The 27642-nt window shown below is 43.2% G+C and overlaps 1 protein-coding gene across 1 annotated transcript in view; it reads left to right on the top strand.

Moving 5' to 3' along the window:
• The window catches only part of SAMD8 (sterile alpha motif domain containing 8), a 367145-nt gene that overhangs the window by 143773 nt on the left and 195730 nt on the right, over positions 1–27642 (top strand). The window contains exons 3-4 of the mRNA XM_044055658.1: positions 2577–2767; positions 20699–20794. Coding sequence (XP_043911593.1) covers positions 2577–2767; positions 20699–20794 — 287 coding nt within the window. The remainder of the gene's footprint in view (positions 1–2576; positions 2768–20698; positions 20795–27642) is intronic.

Genomic DNA, 27642 nt, shown 5'->3' with positions numbered 1-27642 from the left:
CTGTTATAAATGGTATATCTGGTAGTCACACAGGGCAAGAGCTTCCACAGCAGGAAATCCCACAAGTCAGGACTGCAGCAGTGCAACACTCAAACATTTACATTTATGGTAAGTGTACACAACTGTAATTTCTTCCGACTCCTACCCCCCTTGTGTCAGGAAGTCTGTATTTCTACCACTCCACCAATATCTGCTCCTTCTCTGAACCAACTGATCATTTTGGAGCCCCTGGACCTGAGCCTTCCAGGTCCATCTGTGTCAGATCCAAGAATGTTCTCATTTTCTGCTCCAGAGCTACCTCTGAGTGCACCGGCTCCGACTTCTTCAGAGCCAGATAACTCCCTGAGCCAAACTGTCCCTGTTGATTCCGAGGTATTAAGAGTCTACTCTGAGGCTTTCAAGCAGTCTCTTCCTCTCAGAGCTTTGGCACTGGATAGCTCTTCTCCAACTTCCACCTCTGGTGGATTGCCTTTGAGATAGGGGGAGCCGATAGAGCAGAAGCATGTCTTCTTGGCTCCATTGGCTTCCTTTTCCCCAGAGCATTCTGCCTTTGAGGTAGTAAAGAGAGTATTCTCTATTCTGGCAGGACAAGACTGATCCTAACCCTCCCCCCGGATCTTCCCTCTACATTCTGTGTGTCTTTGCACCTTGAGCCACATCATTCTGTATCGCAGGGACACTTAGCTCAAAGTCTTCAGGCTACCCAGTAGGGTTTTACATTCACTTCTGATACTTAACCAGAACATCCCACTGAGGAAGTCCCTAGGAAGAGGAAGTGCAAGAGGAGGTGCTTGGACTCCCCCCTCCGGAGTCAATCAGCAAAGATACTGATTTCAGTGAAGGAGAAGGGTCTTTAAAATCACCATCTGAAGACTTCTCATTTGGAGACATTCTTGAAATCTTTAAGGAGGTGTGGCTGGTCCTCCAATAACCCTTCCCCAAAGGAGTTGATATTCTTGGAAGCCTTTGGAGCTAGCCTGTCTACCTCCTGGGTTACTCCACCTAGCAATGAGCTCATTGATTTGATCTCTAGGAGGGTGTGGAAGGAGCCTGACTTGAGCCCAAGAGACCAGATCAGATTCTGGCTGCACCAGTAGGTAGGGAATACTGGAGCAGGGGGGGAGCCCGCTGATGCTGGTGGTCATGGTGGTAGCCACAAAAGTAATTTGTGGAGCAAAGTTCATTGTCTATCCTTTGGGAAGCATGTCTATGCTTCAACTTTTGCCCTTAGATTGCTGAGCTATCTGGCACACTTTGAGACTATAAAGGGATTTGATAAAGTAACTGTCAAAATCCCTTTTGGGGACCAATACTGATGAGGCTCAGACTTTTGTGGCTTCTCAGTTGGCTACCCTACAGGCTATTTCTAATTTGTCCATGAGGCTTATCTTGCATGCAGCTGAAGGTACCTCAAGGGCAGCAGGTTCAGGCATTTTCATTAGAAGGCATGCCTGGATGCGCTTGTGTGATTTTTTGTGGAGACTTTTAAGTCCTTGTTCGTTAGTGCACCCTTTGGCATTTCAGTGTTTGACCTTAAAGTTAGATGCACTCTCCAGGTGTGAAAAAGATGAGAAGACTCTCTGCAGTGGGTATAAGTTTCTCGAGTCCTCAAAGATCCTTCTCTAGGAATCAACAAGGAGGTCGATAGATGTGGTTCAAGAAGTCCCAGGGTCCTTTCCAAGATCCATGTGGAGATAGTTCCCCCATGGACAGAGGGGGAAACTCAAATGGATGCCACCACCTATGTTTTAGAGGAGGTCCGCAGAACCAGAGGTTTAGAGATTTCTCTGATGGACCCTACCAGTGTTCCTGAAAAGGAGCCTGATTGTCCACCTCTGGAGGCAGTTGGGGGTCATTTATTTATGCACCAAGAGAGCCTGGCTATAACAAAAGGTACATGGGTGCAGAGGATTATTTCCAGAGGTTATCTAATTCCCTTTTCCCTACCACCTCCACCTGTATGCAAAATTCCCGATGTTCCTCCCAGTCAGAGGAAAGCAGCAGCAGCACTAGAAATATAAAAGCTGCTAGAGTCACCCAAGACTTCCACCAGAACAGATACAATCCAGAACTTACTCACGATTCTTTTTAAGAAACCAGGGGACTGAAGATCAATTCTGAATCTCTATGAATTGAACAAAGCAGTTCAACACACGGTTTCATATGGTCATTTCTTTAGGCAAGGACAACTGAATGTGCTCCATAGACCTTCAGGGTGTGTAATATCACACAAAAATGAAAAGGCAATCCATAAGGTATTTAAGCTTTTGGCTAGGAACCAACACTGCCCTTTGGCCTCACCATAACCCCCACGGTGTTCACCAAATGCATGCAGTGGTAGCACATACTAGAACCTGCTGGGAGTCCACCAGTAATGTTTCCGTACTTAAACGACTGACTCATCTCCCCAACTAGGCATCTACTAATAACAGCAAGAGATCAGGTGCTCCAGACTTTGCTCCCTTCTGAGGATAACAGTAAATTACAGCAGGCCTCAGTTACAACCATCTCAAACACTGGAATTCATAGGAGTAGTTTTAAACAGTTTCATTGACAGACTCTCTTCCACTTTCAAGAATGCAGACTATCAGATTCCAGGTCAGAAAAATAATTCACAGTGCCACAAATTCAGTCCTTTTGATTCTTCAAGTTTTGGGGTCAGTGTCAGCGGCCATAATTTTAGTTCCCCAAGCAAAATTTCATATAAGAATTCTTCAATGGATGTTAGCAACTCAATGGTCAATTGTTTATCAACAACTCGGCCCAAGTAAGAATCATCGAGGCATGCAAAAGATGATGGTGGATTTGATCATATCAAGTTCTACAAAGCTGCCCTTTCATCCTTCAGCCCAAGACTGTAGTGACCACGGATACCCTCCATATTGGGTGGAGGAGGCACTTCTGGGGAAGATGGTCCAAGGTACTTGGTCCCTAAAGAGGCCAGTATGAATATCGATGTCTTGGAAATGAAAGTGGTGCTCTTAGTGTTGCAAGCTTTCCAAGACTCCCTTTCTGAACAGTTGTTATTCAGGCAGACATGTCAGTAGTCTGGTACATGAACAAACAAGGGGGAACCAGATCTTTCCCCTTGTGTTGAGGAGCCCTCAGAGAGTGGCAGTGGGTGATCTTTTCCAACTGCTTTCTGACGGAAATAAATAGTCCGGGGAAATCCAGTGTGGTAGACAAACTGAGCAGGTTCTTTCAACATGAGTGACAAATGATTTTCCATCAATGGGCCAGCCTTGATGCAGTCTTTTTGCTTTACCCCTAGCCAACAAGTGCAGCAGCTTCATTGCCCTGATTTCCATCCACCAGGGGAAATCACCGTGGGATGCTCTACTCCACAATTGTCCCCCCCCCCCCCCGGTCTCCTCTATGCTTTTCCACCAACTCCCCTAATTCCAAAATTTCTTCAGAAAGTGTATCAGTTGAAGAGCAAGTCATCCTCATTGCACCTTACTGGCATCTACAGATTTGGTTCCCCTTCCTTTGGCCTCATCTCCTTTACCCATCTTGCATTCTGCATCTGATTCCAGACCTCTTGTCTCACCCAACAGGCATGATTCGCCTGTATATCTCAGACCTTAAGCTAAGAGAGTGGTTGCTCTAATTCTATTAATAGCCAGATAACCGAGGCTGTCTCTCCTGTCCATTTATATACCTTTATCTTCCCATAAGGCTTTCACAAGAAAACTTTACAAGAGTAAATTGAAAAGGTTTGTTTTTTTGGGCACAATGTGTTGAATATTTTTCAACTTCCATAAAAAGTGTTCTTGAATTTTTGGCAAAGACTTTAATGAGGGAGCTAACTCCTCAACAATTAGTTGAGTTAGCAGCAATTTCCAACTTTCATATTGGGTTTGCAAATTCTTCCTTGTCTTCATCTAAGCTTTGTAGGACTTATTTTTCTTTTTTGAGAGGCACCCTACTGCTGAGGCCTCTCTATAAAGGTCCTGCACCACTGTGGGATTTTAAATCTGGTACTACAGGCCTTAATTCCTCCCCCTTTTGAACCAGCAGCAAAATGTGGTCTTAAATTTCTGACCTGGAAAACTATTTTTCTAGTGGCTATTACCTCCGCTAGAAGAATTTCAGAAATTCAGACATTGTCCTCTAAACCTCCCTACTTGATTTGTGATGAGAATAGAGTATTGTTTCATACCAGTCCTTCTTTCCTTCCTAAGGTGGTGTCAAGAATCCAATATTAACCCAAATCATTAAGCTAGCAGTCTCTGCTAAATTTCTGTTGTCCACAGACAATTATGTTTTTACTTAGAACAAAAAATTAGGAAGACAGATCAATTATTTGTTTCCTTTGCAGATTCTAAATTGGGCAAATTGGTTACAAAGGTAACTCTAGCCAGATAGCTGATGGATTGCGTATCATTTATCTACAATAAATTGGACCTATTGTTACCAAGACCATTTAAGAGCCCATTCAACTAGGTACATGACTGCTTCGGTGTTCCTATCTAAAGCTTCTATGGATGACATATGTGCAGCTTCAGCTTGGGCCAATCCTCCGACCTTTATTACTCATTGAAGACTGGATCTGGTTTCAAGAAGAAGAGCAACCTTTGGCTCAACTGTGCTCAGGAATATCCTTCCTTCGAGTCTGCCTGGGAATTTAGCTAGCTGGGGACTTTGTCCAAACAGTTGATGATGGAATGAAAATTGACATTATCAGATAAAGACGTTATGTACTCACCATAACATTCCATCTGTGTTGTCTATTTTCATTTTCTCAACTTCCCACCCACCAACCCCCAACCTTTTTCATGGGTCTATATCATAAGTTCGAATGTTGAATTGTCCGAACGCTGAAACTTTGAACCGGAAAGTTAGAAATCTCAAAATAGCGAAGCCGTGGAACACTGAATTTTTTCCCAGGGAAATAATTTGGTGGACCGTTTCTGCGTCTTTGCTATTTCTTCCACTGCTGTTCAATTTCGGAGTTGGCAACCCCCCCCCCCCCCGCATTAGAAAGAGTTTGAAGTGTGTTTTTTTTTTTTTTCTTCCTCGGGGAAAAAATTGCTGTCCTGAGCGTTCGAACTTCTTGCATTTCAAAGTTCTGGGTTCCATATTTATATAGTTGAACTTATGACAGTTCGACTATGTGATATAGACCCCTTTTTCACAATTGATTTCTGGAAGAATAAGAGTTATAAGGACCCCACTGTCCTTTTGTTAAGCTCCAGGTATGGCGGCTTTTCTTCGGAATCATATAGTAGTACTTCCTACTTTGTCAAGCAGCAAACAAGATTGGAGGTATGTTAGAAGTTGGTGCATTATGGATAAGGCAGGAGCTTGAGAGCTTTTTGGTGGCCATGAGCTGAAGTAATGGCCTAGTTGGATCTGAGGACTGGATCCAAATCCAACACTTGAGGAGAATGAAAATGGACAACACAGATGGAACGTTAGGGTGAGTGCATAACTTCTTTTTTTTTCTCCACACCCCTCCTATTTTAATCTAACCTGCACACAGTGCTGTCTCTTCTGAGAATCACCAGTAGGACTGTCTTGTCGGAGCTTAGACGCATCTACCCAGGGTCTATATCACATTGTCAAACTCAAGTTCAAAATCATTAATCATATACTCAAGTTCAAAATCATATAGTCAACAACATATGATCGAATTTTTAAAAGTTTGAACGTTTCAACGGAGATCTCCATGCAGTGCAGAATGGGAAGATTTCTCTTTTCTGCACTGTAGTGCGATCTCTGAGTTGGTATATTTAGAGTGGGGGGTGTGGTGGGTGCAAGGGGGCTTGCCCTCCTGCTTAAGCCATTCAGGTAGGTTTTTTTCTTTGGTTTATTTTTTTTATTACATTTTCAAACTTTTAAAAGTTCGATCATATGGTGTCGACCAGACTCCATTTGCATTACCCACGCTTCTTTGTCTCGTTACAGCCTTAGATCCCTTCTGCCTTATGTTAAATATCCCATCTGCATGGTTATCTACCTAATCCCGTAATATTCCAGCTAATCCGCCTTACCCATTCGAGTCGTTTACCTTCAACACACTCCACTCTTCCTTCTAAAGTTCATGGCATCTCCATACACTGTTCTTCTTCCCAAAATTGTGCACCTACAGTGGATATAAAAAGTGCTCAGGTTTGTTAAAACCTGAAGGTTCTCCTCCTAAAACAAGGGCAGGAAAACCTCTTAAGCACAAGAAGGTTCAGGCTACAGTGTCCAAGCCTCCTCCGGTGGCCGCCTCTCCCGAGCCGCGCTCCATCTGGGCTGGAGCGATGCTTCTTCTCCTAGAGTAGTGGGTTGGTGTGTGCCCGGCTCCGATACCCTGACTTACTTTTACTTATGGCTCTCCGGCTGGAGCCGATCCTATCCGGCTTCCGGGCGGTCCTCGGCTCCATCCTGGGGACTTCGACCCGACCTCCGATGCGGCCGGCCGTAAATCCGGTCCCGCCGATACTAGAGTATCACTGCGGCTCGGGGGTCACGAGCTTTTGTGGGAGGCCACCATCATCGAATCTCTCATCTTCCAGGGCAGTCGACCCGAGATTTGGAGGTGGTAAGGGCAGGCTGTTGGTCTCTCAGGCTGGCCCAAATGCTCCATAGCCCTCCTCAGACCCGGCTGCTGCAGCCCCACTCTGGATTCCCTCCACTCCTCACACAGCTTTGAGTTTGGGCCTCTTGGGACAGCGACTGTTACTGCCGAGCCGATACACGCTCGCACTCCTCCATCCTGCATCGATCTCCTCATGGGAGACTTTCTTGGGATCCGTTCGTGGAGTTTCCGGCTCGCCGCTTAGGGCCGTGGCATCCGGACCCTTGTCTGACCCGCCTCCTCTGGGGCTTCGGGTTTGTTCACGGACATCTTCCTCGCCTCAGACTCTCTCTTGGGCCAACCTTTCCTGTTTCTTCTCTTGGGCCGGGTGTGTTTCCCGCTCGAGGAACTTTGGAGGTGAGTGTCCTGGCCTCTGAGCCTGAGGGTTATGTCTCAGCTCCTCTCCATCCCTGGGCGGTCTATCCCTGTGGCCTCTCCTCCTCGGGTGCAACCCAGATGCCTCTTGCCAATTTCCTCTCCTCTTCGAGGTCCACCTGACCCTCCTCCCCCAAGGTCCCCTCTCCTGAGGGCATGTCTCTCGAACACAGACTGGACCCTCTACTACATCTGATACGGACTGAGGTAACACACGGGTTCCCCTACGGTCTCCCTCTGAGGATTCCTCATTTCCAGACATCCTACGGCTCCTCCAAACAGGGGAATTGGCCTCCATTGACCCCTCGGGGATCCCCCTCGCCTGGAAACCTTGGCCTGACCCTCCCACCTCCTGGGCTCCGGAGGATCTTTCGACCCACATCCTGCCAGTAGTGGCTGGAAGGCTCCCCCCATTCTGTGGCCCCTGTCATCAGGGAGACCATCCAAGGAACAGGGTGGCCTTGGAACCTGTCCCTCCTGTCAGGTGTCTTCGTGGAAGCAATGGTGGTGGTGCGGGGGCCACTAAGAAGTCCATGGCGGATGGGATGAGTACGGTCCATCCTCCCTAATAAGGATTCATCCTTGGTGGACAGGTATGGATTGGCCTCGGGACTCTTTTATCTTTCCTCCCTCTTTCCATTGACACCCACAAGTCAGAAAGCCACCCGTTTGAGCCAAATTGATCCTCATTGCTCTCATGCTCCCTAGACAAAGGTTCCGTCTCTCTACATCATCACCAGCATTCACACCACTGTTAAAATGCCAGGTTTTTGTGATGTACAAAAAATGAGACCACAATAAATCATTTCAAAGCTTTTCCCACCTTTTAATGTGACCTATAACCTGTACAGTTCAATGGAAAAACAAACAAATCGGTTAGGGGAAAAATATAAAAAATAAAAAGCGTACAATAAGCTGGTTGCATAAGCGTGCACACCCTTAAACTAATACTTTGTTGAAGCACCTTTTGCTTTAATTACAGCATCCAGTCTTGGGTACACGCCTGCCATCAATTAGAGAGACTGATTAACCCCAAATAAAGTTCAGCTGGCCTAGAAGGATTTTCCTGACATTACTCAGTTGCCTGCTACAGCAAAAAGCCATGGTTTGCAGACAGCTTACAAAGCATCAAAGAGATCTCATTGTTAAAAGGTATCAGTCAGGAGAAAGATACAAAAAAATTTCCACAGCATTGGATATACCATGGAACACAGTGAAGACAGTCATCAGAAAGTGGAGAAAATACGGGACAACAGTGATGTTGCAAAGAACTAGACGTCCCTCCAAAATTGATGAAAAGACCAGACGAAAACTGGTCAGGGAGGCTGCCAAGAAACCTACAGCAACATTGAAGCAGGTGCAGGAATTTCTGGCAAGTACTGGTTGTGTACTACACATGACAATCTCCCATATTCTCCATATGTCTGGCCTGTGGGGTAGGGTTGCAAGACTAAAGCCTTTTCTTACACAGAAAAACATCCAGGCCTGGCTAAAATTTGCAAAACAATGCATCAAGTCTCCCAAAAGCATGTGGGAAAATGAGTTATGGTGTGATGAGACCAAGGTTGAACTTTTTGGCCACAATTCCAAAAGGTACGTTTGGTGCAAAAACAACACTTCACATCACCAAAAGAGCACCATCCCCATGGTGAAGCATGGTAGTGGCAGTGTCATGCTTTGGGGTTGCTTTTCTTCATCTGGAACTGGGGCTTTAGTCAAGGTGGAGGGAATTATGAACAGTTCCAAATACCAGTCACTTTTGGCCCAAAACCTTCAGGTGTCTCCTAGAAAGCTGAAGATGAAGAGGAATTTCACCTTTCAGTACAACAGTGACCCCAAGCATACATCCAAATCAACAAAAGAATGGCTTCACCAGAAGAAAATTAAAGTTTTGGAATGGCCCAGCCAGAGCCTAGACCTTAATCCAATAGAAAATCTGTGGGGTGACCTGAATAGTGCTGTGCAGAAGAGATACCCTCACAATCTGACAAATTTTTAGCGCTTTTGAAAGGAAGAGTGGGCAAATATTGCCATGTCAAGATGTGCCATGCTGATAGACTCCTATCTAAGAAGACTGAATGCTGTAATTAAATCAAAAGATGCTTCAACAAAGTATTAGTTTAAGGGTGTGCACACTTATGCAACCAGCTTATTGTATGTTTTTTATTTTTTTATATTTTTTTTCCCCCAACAGATGTGTTTGTATTTCAATTGAATTGTATAGGTTATAGGTCACATTAAAGAGGGGAAAAGTTTTGAAATGATTTATTGTGGTCTCATTTTTTTATATCACAAAAATCTGGCATTTAAACAGGGGTGTGTACGCTTTTTATATCCACTGTAGTTCTGACCAGCTCTACCATCATACCTGCGTTAAATATTTGATCCCTAACACTGCTTTCCCATTGCAGTTGTCCTTTCTTCCAACCTCAGAGCCTCTGGTATATCTTTTAACACCGCCACATATTAACATAAGCTTGTCCTCCTCAATCTGCGCTCAGATCTACTCAGTCTCGCCTGCTGATTTCCTGGTGTGCAGTTCTGTATGTTGTTACACATCCTTTGTATCTCAGCCTCATGTCCCTTAGCACTATCCCTACTTGGCTAAGTAGATGCTGCAGCAGAGGTGGCAACTTTACACTTGCCAAACACAAAAACAAAAGAGCCCGCACTCCAAATCAGCTCTCAGAAAGACTTGGTCTCAAAGCATCTTGTAAAACAAAACGCCCATAGGTGAAATAATACAAGTAGCATACCGGTTTCGGCTGTAAGCCTTCTTCAGTGTGATCAAGAATACTCAACACAGTAACATTAAGTATGGTTCCCCAAAGCCCTATTGGTCATTACAATTGTTCATTAAGACCAAAGCAAACAAAGTACTTATTTTGATAATCCACATTTGTTCCTTATGATTTAACATAGCATGCCATCCAACCTTATTAGTATTAAAACAAATCCTGTCAATAATAAATGTAAATCTTGCAGAAGCATGTTTCAGACTGTTTATATAAAGCATTTGTGGATTTGGCATTGCAGTTTTTGCAAGCTTGTCAGAAAGGATAAATGTTTTACCTTTAAGAATAGTTCCACAGTTTTTGACATCTTGGTATATGAAAGTTGTAATACTGATTGGATGGTATATTTGGCAACATGTACATGCTCAGGCTTTTATGTGGGGCAAACCTCACATTCTTTCAAGTTGAGAATATCTGAGCATTTGAGTGAAATTAGATGTACCAAACCACAAATGCATGTTTTGTTTTATAACATGTTTTGAGACTCAAAGTTGTTTTGAGAGCAGATTTGGAGTGCAGGCTCTCTTGTTTTTGTGTTTACATTTACATTTGCTACGTATGAGTACCTGGACCAGTACCTTGTTTGGTTGCGCCAGCATTTTTTTCTCCAGCTAAAAAAAGTCTTTGCAGCTATAAGAAACACCCACAAATATTTAAATGCTTCCCCTTGACACTGGCAACTGCAACCCACCGTCGCCTCCAGATACCTCTGCAGGTAAAAGTTCAGTCCTGACTCTTAAAGATGCTTGGAAAATGGCCAGGATTGCTGGAGTAGCTGTGTACCCATTAATAGCCTGCTGTTATCTGCAAACATATTGTAGTCGGTAACAATTCCTTCAAATGCTAAAACGGCCTTAGTGAAAGCACTACCATCTTCATCAAAATTAAACAAGGCCACTGCCAAGATGTCTGCTTTATCCTGCTCCCCAGCTTCAGAGGGTCTGCAGTAGGAGTATATAATTTAGTGTAAAAGCCCCTCCCCACCACTTATAGCATTACTTCTAATACAAATGTGCAGCCCTCCATATCAAATGCTTTATGAAGATGACTTTCCCATTTTACAGATCCTGCACAAGTCTCTACTGGTTAACTTATGAACTTTGTTTCATAAAACCTACCAAAGAGAACATGATAGCAACTTCTCTAGCCCAATAGCCACAAACCTGGTGAAAATGTTTCATATTAGCATAATGCAAAGAAGTGGTGCTTGTCTCATGGGTCTCCTTTTTTTCTTTTTCTTTTTAGTAACAACCACAGTAGCTTTCCCATAGATTCTTCCAGCCTACCGTCCCCTCACAGTATTGATTATGGTTCCCAAGCCCTTGGCCATCTCAAGACTAACCTACCCATAGGAATGTAATGAAGATCTGGAAGCCACCCTTACCTCCTTTCATGTACCAAATTGCCCTACAGCTGGAAACTTACCATCTACCTCTTCATCTCATCTCCCTCCACCTCAGTCAACCCATCATATTTATTCCTGTACATCTTTAACATTCCACCAGGCTGCTCTAAATTCATCTTTCCCCAAACTTGACTCGCATCTTTTAGAGCTTTTATTTTCCCTTCTGTTACTTAATTTGCCATACCAGTAGATTAATTTCTTGTACTCACTGGGCACTATCTTCCCTTTGTTTCCAAGATATGACCGCTTGCACTCTCTTCATTCTTAATTTTTAAGCCGTTGTTTTGTTGCTTCTGTCCTCCTACCTACCTTACTCACTAGGCTCTGCAATCTCAGCAACTCCGTTCTCGCCCCCTGTTCTTTCTGTGCCAGTTTTATACCCCAGACTTTGCTATCTTTTGCCATCCCACCACTGATGTGTGATCTCACCCCTTCCTCTTCCTGAACGATGTGCTCACCCTAGCCCCTCATCTGTAACTCCTGAGTCCATACCTCCTTAGTCTCATCCCTTGCAGCTTCACCGTATATTTCACTCTGTATGCCCTGTTTGCATAACCCTTTCCCTCAGTATGAATATTCAAGCCCCCCACCCACACTTCATGTCACTGACATCACCCCACTTCACAACCCAGTGACATTATTCCTGCAATTTACACCTCATGTGTCAGGAACCACAATTTTTTTACTTTTTCTTTACTGCTTGGGGCAGAACATGATGTAAACAGTGTTGTCTTGCTTCCTAACCATCTGTCACCTTGCTGAAGTAGGTCTGGTCGGCTTTAGTGTTCCAGGAAATCCAGCTGTTGGGTATTTTTCTTCTGCCCATTCCCTTCTGATATGCCACATAGCCAGGAAATTAACAACTCTGCTTTCTGCCTCTCACATGTTCTTTGTGTTTCACTGTTGCAGTCATCACTTTTGGGTTATCTGCTTGCAGTAGCCCTCAGTCTGCCTGATTTAACAAAGTCTTGGGTCCTGAGTCTGTTGCTGTCCCTTCTTCCATGACGTCAGGTATATAGCACATGCAGCTGAGCAGTCTTTCTTGCCGTGCGGTGCCCGAAGCAGAAGCAGTTCGCAAGTGCCGGTCGGCCGACTCCTGAAATTTTCGTTTTTGAGTTTCAGAACCGAAGTCTTCAACTAAAGCTAAGTAATCCCGTTGGGGAAACGTTTTCTTGCTCCTTACCGATGTCGGTAAAAGTTAATAATTGCATTACTTGTGGAAAGCAAATACCTCAAAGATTTTCATTTGTAATGTATGCCTTGCCTAGGCCCTGATCACAACGTACCGTGCTGTCGGTTTTGTGCTTTATTTAATCAGTGCACTATCCGTCTTCGGTATATTTACACCTAAAAATATTTCAGTTCTCGGTTTAATTATTCAGAAATTTTGTTGGTTAGCCATCCGACTACCGGGATTCTGAAAAAACACAAGGATAAAGACAAACGCAGACCGCCGAGATCCAAAGCTGCCGCCGACGCTTCTCCTAAGCCAGTCGCCAGTTTGCCGGTACTCAGTGAGGCACTTTCACAGCCACTGATGCCCACTACTTCTGATTCGCAGGCCTCTACTGAGACCCATTCAGAGTCTGGTATGCAGCGGGATGCTTCAACTATGGAACCTGCGGATGTCTCTACCTTGGATGGGTCCGGAGCCGCTGTGCCGGCACCGGCTTCTGAGGGTGTATTCAGGCCTACAGACTTGCATATTAAACCGACGCGTCCTTCTTCTAGGCCTAAATCTCTAACCATGCCTAAAAAAGACGACGCCCAGGCCTCATGCTCTGGCTTCTATGCCTAAAAAACAAATGATAAGAACGGTTGAAGATCTTACAACTCTAATCAGGGGAAGCCAGCCTCCTCCTCCTAAGAGACCTAGGACTGAAGTTGTTTATGAATCTTCTGACCAGGATTCTGATTTTTCTGATTATCTGGATTTGCCCTGATCTACTTATGAGGATTCTGATGCAGAGGATTCTATCCCCTCTGTTTCCCCTCCAGAGGATTTTTCTTTTGGTGAAACCTTACATACTCTAAGGGAGCATTTCTACTGGGAAAGCCAGGATTTTTCTGATTCAAAAAGAGGCTTGGGGATTTCTTACTCCTGCCTCAGCATAGGCCTTTAGCTATTCCTGCAGTACTAGACATTGTTGATGATGCTTTTTCGGAATCTAGTTTGGCCCCTGATTCCTTGCCTCCTGCTCCCAGAAAACCTGACATATTACAGGGTTCCTGATTCACATATGTTCCTTTTTAAAAATCCTATTGCAGATCCAGAGACAGTTTCACAGGGACCCAAGGGCATTAAGGCTTCTACTGCTAAAAATCCTACCCCTTCTGATAGACACTCCAGAGCGCTGGATAGACGGGGTAAGAAGGTTTACACTTCTGCAACCTTGGCCATTAGGGCTTTAAACTGCCAGTTTCATATGTTAAAGTATCAACAACATGTTATTGGATTGCTTAAACATTAAATGTTGTTGATTCCTGACTCTGCAGAAAGTAAAGAATTACAGGATTTAATGCATTCTGCTGAGCAGGTTGGAAAATGTACTTTGCAATGTGATTTTGATTCTTTAGAGCCTTCTTGCAGGGTTGCTGTTACTGGTTCTGTGCTCAGAAGGCATGCTTTGCTTAAGGAGCTACCTTTACCTGATCATGTTAAAGCTAAATTGTTGGATGCTCCCTTAAATCAGGACCGCCTGTTTGTCAACAAGGCTGAGGAAGTTCTAAAAAAAGATGGAAGATGAAGCTAAATCTATGCAAACTGTTAAAGATTTCTTACAAGTTCAGCCTCCTAGATTTAGTAGGCACTGGCCATCTAAGAATTGGTCCTTTGCAGCCTCTTAAAGGTCTTCTCAAGCCAAACCCAGACACAGCAGAAACTCCAGGTTTCAGTCCCAGGGGACACACAAGACTACGCAGTGGGGAGTTTCCACACCCAAATCAGAGAGTAGTAAGACTTCCCCCGTATGGAAAACGGTCTCAATGACTTTTCTAAAACTTCCAAGCACTTCTCAACTGAATGCTCCTTTAGGCGGAAAGATTGGTCTGCAGGCCAGAAACTGGGAACTCATTACCCAGGACAAATGGGTTTTAAAATGATGTCCCAAGTATACATATTTCACTTCCACGCCTTACCAACACCAAGCGGGTGGCCAGACCTACCCCAAATCAGTGGGCAGAGGCCCACAATCAAGTACTCTCTCTCTGTTAAGTAAGGGGGATATTCATTTGGTACCAGGAGAGGAAAAGGGACAAGGGTTCTATTTGAGACTTTTCATGGTACTCGGAAAAGGCAATACATGGCGTCCTATCCTGGACCTTTCTACTCTAAATTCCTTTCTGGTGATTCCAAAATTCAAGATGCTGACTCTTCACCAGCTGCTTCCTATGCTAGGCAAAGATGCATGGTTGGCAACACTAGACTTAAAAGAAGCATACCTGCACATCCCTATCAGGGAGTCTTGCAGAAAATGCCTATGCTTCAAAGCAGACTGCATGCACGATCAGTTCTCTGCACTGCCCTTTGGCTTATCTACTGCGCCGAGGGCATTCACAAAGTGCCTAGCTCCAGTCATTGCGTTCTGCAGGCAAAGAAATATTCAAATATACCCATCTGGACGATTGTCTAATTCAGTCAGAAAGCCAGGACATACTTTTGAATCATCTGGCCTTTGTTCAAAGGGTATTGGCTTGTCTGGGGTACACCATAAACTAAATAAAATCACAACTGGTACCCTGTCAACAAATTATATTCCTGGTTGCAAGCTTGAATACAACTTCCCAGATGGCTTTCCTCACGCCAGAGAAAAGGATTAATTTGACAACCTACTTCAAATAAGAGGCCACAAAAACCCCGTTATCTGCAAGGCAAATACTGCAAGCCTTGGGGTTCATGGCCTCCTGCATTCTTCTAATTCCATATGCAATGCTGCATATGAGGAAACTGCAATGGTATCAACATTCACAGGATCTAGAGGCAATGATTCCTGTCATACCTTGCCTACACCTAGAGTTCCTTTGGTGGGCGGAGGCCTGCCACCAAAGCAGGGGACTACCATTCACACTACCCCCTGCCGCCCAAACATTAACAACCGGCACATCAGACTATGCATGGGGGGCCCACCTGGCAGGGAAGCGCATTCAGGGCAAATGGAACCCAAGTCAAATGCACCTGCATATCGATCAAAAAGAAATGTTAGCTGTACAGAATGCTCTGACGGCCTTCAAGGACCACATTCTTCCAGGACAATTAATGATAAAGACGGACAACACCATTGTTATGTGGTACATAAGCAGAGGGTACACATTCTTACCTCCTCTGTAGAATAGCCATGGCATTGTGGAACACAGCCCTGAGTTATCGGGTACATTTACAAGCTCAATTCCTGCCAGGAAAACAAAATACACTGGCAGATGAACTAAGCAGAAACCTCATGGACCCACACGAGTGGAAACTGGAATCAAAGATTTTCAACATGTTGACAAGCAAATGGGGGAGCCCAGATATAGACCTGTTTGCCTCCCCCCAAAACTATCAGTTGGACAAATTCTGCACAAGGACTCTCCACAAACAAGCTTGGAAAGTGGATGTTCTGTCCTTCAGGTGGAAAAACCTATCAGTTTATGCCTTTTCTCCTCTGCCTCTGCTCTCCAAAGTACTACTAAAGATCAAACGAGACAAACCAAGGATGATTTTGATTGCACCAGACTGGCCACGCCAACACTTGGTACCCCCTCTTGCGCAGTGTCACTGTGGGCCCCATGGCACCTGCCTCAGACTCCTATTCTAGTGTCTCAACAGGAGAACCAAATTCTGCATCCTCAACTTCAAACACCGAATCTAACAGCCTGCTAATTACATAATTTCTCCTTACCATCCCTCAGTAAACCAGTGATGGATATCATTTTAGAGGAAAGGAGGCCTAGGACCAGAAAGTCGTATGCTGAAAAATGGAAAAGATTCTGTGCCTGGAACCAACAGTGCCCAATTTACCTCAGATCTTACAATACATAACTGAGATGCTTCATAAGGGCCTGTTCCTCTCCTCCATCAAAATTCACGTCTCAGCCTTCTCAGCTGATTATAACACAGAACCTCCCCTCTTCTCTCATCCACTGCTTAAGCAGTTCTTCAGAGGGGCCAAAAATTTACAGCCACCCAGGAGAGCTCCAACTCCAGCCTGGGACCTCAACTTTGTATTGGAAAAGCTCACCCTTCCTCCTTTCGAGCCAGCTGCCGCTGCGGACTTAAAATTCCTTTCTTGGAAAACAGCTTTCCTTTTAGCAATCACTTCAGCAAGAAGGGTATCTGAATTACAGGCCCTCATGGCAGTGGAGCCTTTCATCATCTTTCATGTGGACAGGGTGTCCCTCAAGACCAGTCCCTCCTTCATGCTCAAGGTGGTATCCAGTGTGGCCCTTAATCAGTCCATCCATTTGCCAACCTTCTTTCCTAATCCACGGAACAAAGGGGAACGGATGACGTGCACAGACAACTAGATTCTACTTGGACAGAACTAAAGCTCAAAGGAAATCTGATCAACTGATGGTGGCATTTGCTGCAGGGGCAGAGGGGAAGGCTATTTCAAAGCAAACCATTTCCAAATGGATAGGCCATTGCATTCTTTTGTGCTACAAACACCATGGAAAACCTATCCCACAGGGAATCGGTCCCCACTCTACCAGGGCTGCATCTACCTCTATAGCCTTTCTCAGAGGCATCCCTACCAGGAACATCCTAGAAGCTGCTACTTGGAGTTCTGTACATACTTGCACCAAGTATTACCATCTGCCAATTTTCTCTAAATCCAGAGATGGTTTTGCCACTGCAGTCTCGCAGGGCCTTTTAGCTAGTCCTAATTCTATTTAAATTCCTCCTCCCATCCTTAGCTTTGGGAATTTACCCAAAAGTGATACTGCAACAGTGAAACACGAAGAACATAGTACAGTTGTGTACACTTAACATAAATGTAGATGTTAGTGTATTCACTGTTGCAGTCCTGGTTACCCTCCCTCCAGCCCCCTTCTTTTTTCCTTTTTTGGATATACCTCTACTTTCTTCAAAAGCTTTTTGGTGTATTTGCTTTTTTGTTGGAGGTATAACCTTGTATAGGTATAGTTTTAATTGCTTCCCAGTAAGGGGGCACCTGACATCTGGGGCAAGAAAAACGGATGTAATGGCGTCTGCTGCATGTTTTATACCCCTGACGACTTGACATCATGGAAGAAGGGACAGCAACCGATGCAGGACCCAAGACTTTGTTAATCAGGCCGACTGAGGGCTACTGCAAGCAGATAACCCAAAAGTGATGACTGCAACAGTGAATACACTCTAACATCTACATTTATGGTAAGTGTACACAACTGTACTTTCTCAAGTCCCTTTGTATTTCTTGATTTTATGTTGTTTGAAGCCAGGTTTCTGCATGCATTCATGGGTTCTTTTTAACCCAAAAAACTTTTTTCCTGTGGCCATTGTGTTTGCTGGTGTGGTCCCTGGACTCTTCACTGGGCAATTTTTAAAGAAGTTTGTTAACAAAAGAAAACTTGCCTTCCCACCACAGTAGTGCATTTTTGCACTCAGCAAATGTTTTTGATCACTCTTTCACAAAAAATATCTCCTTCCCTAACATTGTGTCTCTAAGGGTTGGATAGCATGCAGTGTATGGGTCAGGGACATACACTTGGCTGTTTTAAGCTGTGTATGTGTTGTAGCCTTCATGGAGTGAATGTGTGAACATGGAAGTTTATAGTAGGAGACGCAACAGGGCCTTGTGCCACAAGAGCTTAAACATTCCCTGCCAAGGATGGAAGCTAGGCCAGAAAAAAAAAATCCCTCTTGGCTACGTGGACAAGAGCTGTGCTGCAGTGGACAAATCCCCCCCACCCACCCACCCCCGTATTGGGGAATGAATAGGTATGGTTATGATCAAAGGGTCTTTGTGGTCCCCAGGTACAAAACAAAGAAACAAAAATAATTTTTTATACCAGAGTCATTTCTGGTGTTCTATTATACCACTTGTTCAACTGCTAATATTTGTAAATAATGTAGCAAAGGTAAAAGTCCTGTATAAGCACTGGATGTAGATGCGCAACTTGGCTTTGTGGAAAGAATCAAGTCTGTCATAAAGACAGATGAGTTGTCTTTTGTCCATTAGCTATATTTTTGAACCCAACACAGCCTTTCTTCAGTGGCTGGCAAAGTGTGTTGCCTTTCATTTTAAATGCGCCAGAACTAGGTAGGATTTAATCCTAACCCCTAGGTGTTTCAGCTCAAGGTAGATACTGGACATTTGACAGCTGTACAGAAGTTAAGTATTGCATAACCAAACCACTGAATGAAGTCCAGCAAATAGAACCACAAAAAACTGCCAACAGCTGTTGAGTGAATAAAATATCCTTTTCTGTGAAGGCTGTTTGCTGTTGAATATTGCATATACTTCCCAGGAGTTTTGGTTCCTTGTTGTTAAAAGTAATCCTGTTTTTCATGTTCACCATCACTGATACTGATTTGAGATTCAGTTAAGATGTTGTTATGTCTGATGCACTACCATCCCATAAGAGCATGTGTGACTGTTTGAGAAAGAGACACTCCTGGGGTTTGGGGTGTGGTACAAGCCTTGAAGGAATTATAAAATTAAAAAGAAAATGTTTGCTGTGTGTGTACACCTAAGGCAGATTTACAGTGCAAACAGTTACTGCCCTGTTATGCTGTCATGAATTTTCTCTGTGGAGGATTTCACTAACAGAACTAAAGATAACACCTGGCAATATTATGTGAGGTTTCACATCCTGGCAGTACTATGTGGGGGGTCTCATTAACTGATGGCACCTGGTAAGTACTATGTGGAGTCTATATGGAGTCTCACATTAACTGATGGCCCTGGCAGTACTATGTGGAGTCTCACATTAACCAATGGCCCTGGCAGTGCTATGTAGGGTCTCACATTGACCAGTGGCCCTGAAAATACTATGTGGAGTCTGACATTAACCGATGGCCCTGGCAGTGCTATGTAGGGTTTCACATTAACCAGCGGCCCTGGCTGTACTATGTGGGGTTTCACATTAACTGATGGCCCTGGCAGTGCTATGTGGAGTCTCAAATTAACTGATGGCCCCGGCAGTGCTATGTAGGGGTCTCACACTAACCAGTGGCCCTGGCTGTACTGTGTGGGGTCTCGCATTAACTGATGGCCCTGGCAGTACTATGTAGTGTCTCACATTAACCGATAGTACCTGGCAGTACTACATGGGGGTCTCACATTAACGGATAGCACTGGTAGTACTGTGTGGGGTCTCACATTGACAGATGGCCCTGGCAGTGCTATGTAGGGTCTCACATTAACCGATGGCCCTGGCAGTATTATGTGGGGTTTCACAATAACCAATGGCCCTGGCAGTATTATGTGGGGTTTCACATTAACTGATGGCCCTGGCAGTACTATGTGGAGTCTCAAATTAACTGATGGCCCTGGCAGTACTATGTGGAGTCTCACATTAACTGATGGCCCTGGCAGTGCTATGTGGAGTCTCACATTAATTGATGGCCCTGGTAGTACTTTGTGGGGTCTCACATTAACCGATGGCCCTGGCAGTACTATGTAGTGTCTCACATTAACCGATAGTACCTGGCAGTACTACATGGGGTCTCACATTAACAGATGGCACTGGTAGTACTGTGTGGGGTTTCACATCCTGGCAGTACTTTGCGAGATCTCACATTAACCAATGGCATCTAACAGTACTTCATGGGGCCTCACACTAACCGATGGCATGTATCAGTATTGTGTAGGGTTTTCACATTAACAGCTGTGCAGCTTCTGAGCACAATTTGCGTTAGCCTTGCACAGGGGCATATTCCACAGCTATGAAAGTGTCTGAAGGACAGCGGACGTCGAGGAGTAAAAGCCCAACTGTTGTGATTCATGCCATAGCAGACCTTGACCCAAAGATTTTCTGGTAATGCTTTGTACCCAGATGTAGCTACTGCACTGGCTTTTTTATCAGTTCCATTGATAAAGTGTAGATAATGGGTATCTTTTAAAAAACAAGTTGCTGAAAAATCTTTGTAGTGTGCAGAAGTGTGTATGCTGTTTTAGTTGATAAATGTGAACTTCTGATGTTTATAAAATTCCGGACAGGGCTAGGAGTAGTTCGAAACTACGGTACTGCCTCATATTTTCATCCTGTACTTGTTTTCTCAGAAGTAATGTTTATTGATGCAAAAATGTGTTACTGTGCATCTGAAATGCTTATGCCACAACAGCTGGCTTTGAGAGAAATTCTAAATTCTTTGTGGAGCTTCCACTCATTTAGAATAACAGCAGCCATCTTTGTGTTCCTAGAATCAGAGATTGAGTGTTTAAATAATCTTTGTAGAAGTATTATGGCCAAAAATGGTAATGTTTTGTACTTGCTATCTTAGGCATTCACACTTTCATTTTTCACATACTTAAAATGAAATTGTTGTGCTTCCTCTGTTCTTTTATTGATAGACTGTTGGATTGTGTTATTGTTTTTTATTGATTTTCTGATAACCTGTCTCTCTAACAGTGTTCCCAGAATACCATGGGCTTTTGCAATGGCTGAAGTGTGTGGGGTGACTCTGTGCAACATATGGCTACTAGTTTTGCTACTGCATAAACACAGGTATGTGGTATATTTGTTTTTCATGTTCAGTCTTCTTTCTTTCTGATGCATTTGCAAAATAACTGTTACTGCATACAGTACCGCTGTTGTCTTCAGCAGTTATTGTTCCAAACTGCTTAAAATGAACCATGCAGAAATTAAACTGGAGATTTTGAGAACATTTCTTACACACCCGTGTACTGCCCACCTAAATAAATCTGGACCTTATTTACATGTGTATTAGACTTTGTAATATATAATCTTTTGACATGGGCAGGTGGCTTGTTTGTCTACTGCCTTTTTCCCAAACTGTCACTGATTATGGCGCAAGGTAAGGAAAAAGTGTGCAGGCATTCCTTAAGAAAGGGAATGGATTTGGGTGAGAAGGCCTGTATATGTCGTTTTAGCTTAACTGCATGTGGCTTTGTATTAAATAGTGTAGGTTTTATGTCTAGTATGACCGGCCCATTAAACTGAGACATGCAGTTTATCCTGTGTTGTGTGTATATGCAACCCAGAAAACTACATTTGGTCCAGTGTCCAGAGTTGCTTCCTTTCTCCTTACTTTCTCACCCGTGCTAGAAACTTCTGAGATTTGTGTGTATTTTTTTTTTTTTTTTTTTTTTTTTTTTTTTAAGTAGAATAGTTTCGTATTTGTCTTTGTTTACCAGGAAACTCTGGGTAATACCTATTTTCATTGGTTGTCCGGTGAGAAAAGCTCAATTTGCTTGCATCACATTTTACTAAGTTCCGGTCAAACACTGTTTATATTTATAGACAAGCAGTAGTTACATTTCTATTTACATTTGTACACTGGCAGTAGTTACATTTATACATATACATTTTAAGATTTTACAGAAGTGGAAGTTACTAAAGAGAAGGCACACATGCAACTTCATGGCTTTGTAACACTCCATCTAACTGTGATTTCCAGGGCAGAACTAGCCTGATTTCAGCTTTCATTCACCTCTCCCTCTCGAACTTCATCATCCATGCACCTCTTCACATCCAGTGTTCTCATTTCGGTTATGTAGAAGTACATGACTTTTGATGATGCAATGACGGTCATCTGTATTCATTCTCCTCGGGTTGTCTTTGAGGACATCTCTGAAGCACTGCAACTTAAGGCTTTCTTCTTACATTTATCAGCTGTGTAATGGTTTGTTTTGTCACAGCAGTTCTAACAGTCTGACTGTCTTACTTCTATGCACTACTTACTTTGAGTGGTGCGCCCCTTCGAAACAAAAAAAAAACTTTGTATTTTTCAATTCTTTTTTCTGCTTTAAAACTCACTAGACAGTTTTTCATTAGGCGTGGTATGTTGTTAGCTTGTACCATAGAGATTGTAAAGTGTTACTGAACTTTTTTTGTTTGTAGCATCACCTATAAAACTTTCTGAATAGTAATTTCATGTATTTTGCTATATTTTAAAGTTTACAGTGCTAAAGTTATCCCAGTAAAGTTATAAAATTTTCTGTCTGTGGTAGGCAGATTGTGGACAAAAGTGTTAGAAACACACAGGCTTTCTTTTTTGTCTCTCTGGGTGGATCATGACTCAGGATAATGAGCTTTGACACTTATTTAATAAGGTAAGATGCTTGAACATCATTACTTTATCATCTTTTAAACTAGAAATGTAAAAAAAAAAAAAAAAAAACTGTGAAAGAGATTGAAAGGGGGAACCATTTCAGAAATAAACAAGATATGCGACTCTGGCTCTATAGCATCTGCTCAATTTCTAGATTTTTCTAAAGCATTTGACACCATTTCCCATTCTGTCCTTCTCTCTCAACTGTCTTCCATAGGCCTTTCTTCTCATTCTCTTAACTGATTTACAAGCTGTCTCTCAGGCAACATGCTGTCAAATGGCAGCATTCAGTCTCTCCCTACCTCCAAAACCCTACCAGCGTCCCACAAGGATCCATCTTGGGTCCCCTTCCTTTTCACATATTCATAAGTAACCTTCACGAAGCAGTACCTCTTACCTCCCTAGTCCAGTATGCAGACTACTCAACCATAGTCTGCTCTGCACCTAACCCCACTATTCTACAACAAATGACCCAAACAGCCTTCTCAACTATTGAGACCTGGCTTCACAAAATCATCTCTCCTTAAATGCCAAAAAATCTAAGTTTATGTTTACTCCTAAAAAGAACATGACTATTGGTAGACAAGACTTTAACATTCTCTCATTGAACTCAAAAATTGAAATTGTAGCTAGTACCAAATTAGGAGTCATTATAGATGAAAATCTAAAATTTGATTTACATATCCAATGCAACATATCAAAAACCCATTAAAAACTTGGCCTACTTTACAGGCACGATACATTCCTCTCCTCACCAACAAAACAAGCTCTAGCCGTCTCTTATTTGCTTCCATCTTTAACCCACAGTGCCCCCCTACTAACCAACCTCCAGTCCTCCCTGAAACAAAAAATTAGAATCCTGCTACAATAAGATTGCCAAATTTGCCTCTAACTCCCATCATTCTACCCACCACCGCACAGCCTTGAAAAGCCTCCAATGGCTTGAATTCCCACACTACCTACTATTGTTTCAGCTTACTACCTGTCATAAACTTATCTACAAACCACAAAACTGACCTTCACTTGGCTCCTTATTTTCCCTTTACTCTCCTCCTAGGTCACTTCGATCTGAAAACCAAAACCTACTACAAATCCACAAACCAAACCAATCTGCAGGTAAACTCCTTTATAGCTGGACCATTGCCAGATCTGAAACCATCTCCCCTCATATGTCCGCTCTATACAACAACCCACAAACTTCACAAATGCCCTACACAACTATCTCCTTTCTAACTGGATTTGTAACTGCCCCACCCAGACTGATGACATAACTTAACTCCTTCTCCCCAGACCCAGTAGTGCTGCTTCCTAACTACCTAACCTCCATAACCTGTTAATTCTGCAGCAGAATTAACCCAATTTTTCCTGAATTCACCTTGATATCTCGGCATTCCACCTATTAACTGTATCCTAAGCGTCTGCCTCTGTGCATTTTCCTCACTGCCATTTTGTGCGTCTCCTCCACACTCTCATTCTGATTTAGAAACTAAAGAAATAACATGAAAGTAATACCATTGTTTCGTCAATTTGTCAAACTTGTTCAGTGTTAATTATTGTATGATATTTGTCTTGTATCTTTTGTTTTAATTTATTGTATTGTAAGAAATTTTGTAAACTTTGTAACCCAATTGGATTTTGTTAATGTGTGTAACCCAATTGGATTTTGTTAATGTGTGTAACCCAATTGGAGTTTAATATGTGATGGAGCTTTTAACATGTAATTGGAGCTTTTCTCCCCGGGCCTCCACTGAAAATGGGCTCTCTAGCCCAGTAGACATTCCCAGTAAACAAATGTCAATAAATAAATAAAATAAGCGTAATAGGAAATAAGCATTTCCTTCATGTTTTGGAAGCCCACTTGAAGTTCTCCTCCTTGAGGGTAAATGACCATTAAGTTACCTGTAAAGTTTCCCCTTCTAGTTCCACAGTCAGCTCATTCCAGTGTTTTGTGCCTCTCTCCTTCAGCTACACATCACTCCTTTCCTGTGCCTCTTATATTCTTGTTGAGGTACTGTTCGCTGTTGTGCTGCTTTCAATCTATCTTCCTAGTTTTCTTTGTTGTTTTGACTCCTGACCTCTTGTGATTTTGTCTCCTCTTTACTTCCTATTGCTGCCCACAGCCGCCTCTTCAGAGCTGCTTCCTTCTCGTTACTTTCTTGACTTCATCACTTACTTTCTCCCTTTACCTTATTCTGTACCACACCGGTTGCATTCTCCCAACTTTCTTCTGAAGCCTCCCGCCCAGTGCGCACATGCATTTTAATTTCTTCTTGTTCACTGTATCTTATCTCTTCCAATCCAGTCTGTGTTCTGTCTCACCAGCTCACATATTCTTTCAGCCTTTCCATTCATCATACAAACCTCACATCCTTTGCCACCCAAAACTTCCTGAGCCAATCCACTGCTCCATAAGCTCTGTACATCTTTCTCATTGAATTTTCTTGTGTGACCTATACACTTTTCAACTTCTCAAACCATGGCATTGGGTTAGGATAGTCTTCCATGACCCGACGCTTCTCTCTTCTTTCAGATCATGTGCATAGTTCGCTCTCCAGTTTATTTTTGTTGTGGAAAAGTGAGTTCAATGCCTTAAACTGTAAAACCTTCAAAGTTTTCCAGCAGTTTCTAGCTTGTGAGCCAGAAGCCACACTGTTACTTTTCTGCACTCCCTAGGTTAGGAACACATTACAAGTTGCAGCTTTTCAATCTAGCTACCCTCAAGAGAAGGAGGGACTACTGTGGAGTGTCTCACAGAGGAGCATACAAGAGGGGTCCTTGCACAGTCCCAGAACCACTTGAAAAAGTAATAAGATCCATCCTTCTCCCGCCTAGCCTTTTGCTCCTTGCAGTTTTGATATCCCCTTTGACTGCTTACAGGTCAGGCTCACACTCCTCATTGGCTGATAGGTGTGTGATGATGTGCCTGCTCCTTCTAAGTAACCAGTTTGGGTGTGTAGTATGGTGTCTTTCTATTCTTATACTGCAGTATCCATAAGATGAGGGAGTTTGCCTCCGGTTGACTGGTACGTCCGGCCATTATACCAAAGTTAAACTGCTGCTGGGAAGGTACATGCGACCAGCCACATCACATAGTGTACGTTTGCTATAAACGAACAATTGGTATAAAGGGAACGTCAGCACACAAATGTAGATGTACTGCTATGGAGTATTCCATTGTGTCCAGTACAGGCTTGGATGATTCACATAAGATTGAAGACCTTCCTAGACCTCCCATGAGATGTACAAGATTCACTGCTTAAAGTAGTGCTGAGTTGTGCAAGTCCTTCGTGACCCAGAATTTTATTCATGTAGCAGTTGTCTTACATATCTTGAAATCTGCCCTTCATTTTACAAGGATTAGATTAATGCTGGCAAAAGTCTCTCAATTCATAGTGCATCCTGTGGACAAGAATGATAAACTCCACATAATATCTCCCATAGATCATGTCCATAATGATGTGACTGTGCAGCCTAAAGTTATCTAGATTCTGTTATGTTTGCTCTTAGGAGGCCTAGGGCACTGTAGATGTCTTCAGCAGAGTAAAGTGACATTGTAACCTAGAATCTAGGGGCACACTGTGTGCTGTCTTCAGGCCAGAATAGCTGACAGAGACTTACAGTACCTTTCAGTCTTAACATATGGCGAGTCTGAGGCTGTGAGCAGAGTTGCCAAGAGGGTTTTCCTGTCTGTTATGATAGGGTTTTTGGCTGTTAATTAGTCCTAGCTCTCCATGTTTCAGTTCTCCCTAGTAAATAGTGTTTGAGAAGGTGGCTGGAATTTGAGTCTGCAGTCAAGGAAGATCTGAAGAGAAGCTATGGATACTTCAATAGGCTTATGTATAGCCTGCTCTATTTTTGTCTGTGCTAAAGTTGTGGCTAATGCAGCAGGCTCAAGAATTTGCCTGCATTGGATAACTGGCTTAGGCTGTTATCTGTTAAGGTGGATTCGGGCAGGGCACTTTGTATGCCCTCTTCCCAAATGAAGTTCTGTTTTGTCAGGCCTCCCAAGATGTGGCTGAGAACCATCGAAAAAAGCTGTGATTGATCACTGAGAGCATTTTGTTTTAAAGCCTCTTGGATCTTGTTCTTTCACTGCACCACAGTTATGTAGGAAGAAGCAGCCTTCATTTAGAACTGATAGCATTTCCAAGCATCGTACACCAATGTTCATTGATGTTTACTGATGCAGTGACAACTCCTCAACTTCTGTGACAGAAGTTCAGATGAGCAGCCAAACTTCTAGAGCTTGTCAGCTTACCCCTTCCTGGTTCGGATGATGGCCTCCCACCTGGACATCTGCTTCCTTCTCATCATCACCTCATCCTAGTACTCCATCTCCTTGTCCTCCTCCTCATCCTCCACCTCCTTGTCCTCTGCCTTACACATTTGCCTTCATGGGGTTGAAGTATCACATAAACTGTTGCCATCTCTCGCATTCCAGCACTCGTGCTTTGACTGTTGCAGGTCTTCCATTGTGCAATCCATAAGTCTCGTGGCCGGACTTCTAGTTTCCTGTTATCTTCTTCCGGGGTGCATGTCAGTCTGTGCAGTTTCCATTTCTTTCTTTCTTTCTGAAATTTATTCAGAGATTGACTCTGTTGTTGCTACATTTTCAGTCATGAGGTGCAGCCTGGATTCCCGATATTCTCCCTGTGGGATAAGTGTGTTGTATATTTTTGCTGCTTGATTTTTTTTATGTTGACCTTCAAGCTTTCAGGCATTAAAGCTAAATGTTGCATTTTGAAGAGAAAGTTAACAGTGTAGATTGTGGGAAAACGAATCTCCATGATCTCCACAGTCGGTAGTTTGGCTAGGACCTGCGCACAATATACCGGCTTCCTACCTTTAGATTGAAGCATGTTACTTGGATATAAAGTTGATTGTACTTTGAATGCTGAACATTCATATCGGAGAACATGTAAAATAAAAAGCCTTACGTTGACATTTCGTGGTTCATAGGGTAAGGGATCATCATGGAGGAAGTCTTGTTGAGCTCTTATTGTGTAGTCCGGCATGATACCACATGTACAATGCACAAATGCACACTATACTAAATACACACTATATAATAAGTGTATACTATAGTAAAGGCACAATGCCACATGTACAATGCACAGATGCACACTATAATACTGTAATAAGTGCACACTATAGTAAAGGCACTATGCCACATGTACAATGCACAAATGCACAGTATACTAAATGCACATTATAATAAGTGTACACTGTAGTAAAGGCACTATACGAAGTGTGCAATGCACAAATGCACACTACACTAAAT

This window comes from Protopterus annectens, chromosome 14.part0 (assembly GCF_019279795.1).
Source record: "Protopterus annectens isolate FY-2018-M chromosome 14.part0, PAN1.0, whole genome shotgun sequence".
NCBI lineage: Eukaryota > Metazoa > Chordata > Ceratodontiformes > Protopteridae > Protopterus > Protopterus annectens.
The sequence above is the reverse complement of the archived record's forward strand: the minus strand, read 5'-3'. Positions and strand labels throughout refer to the sequence as shown.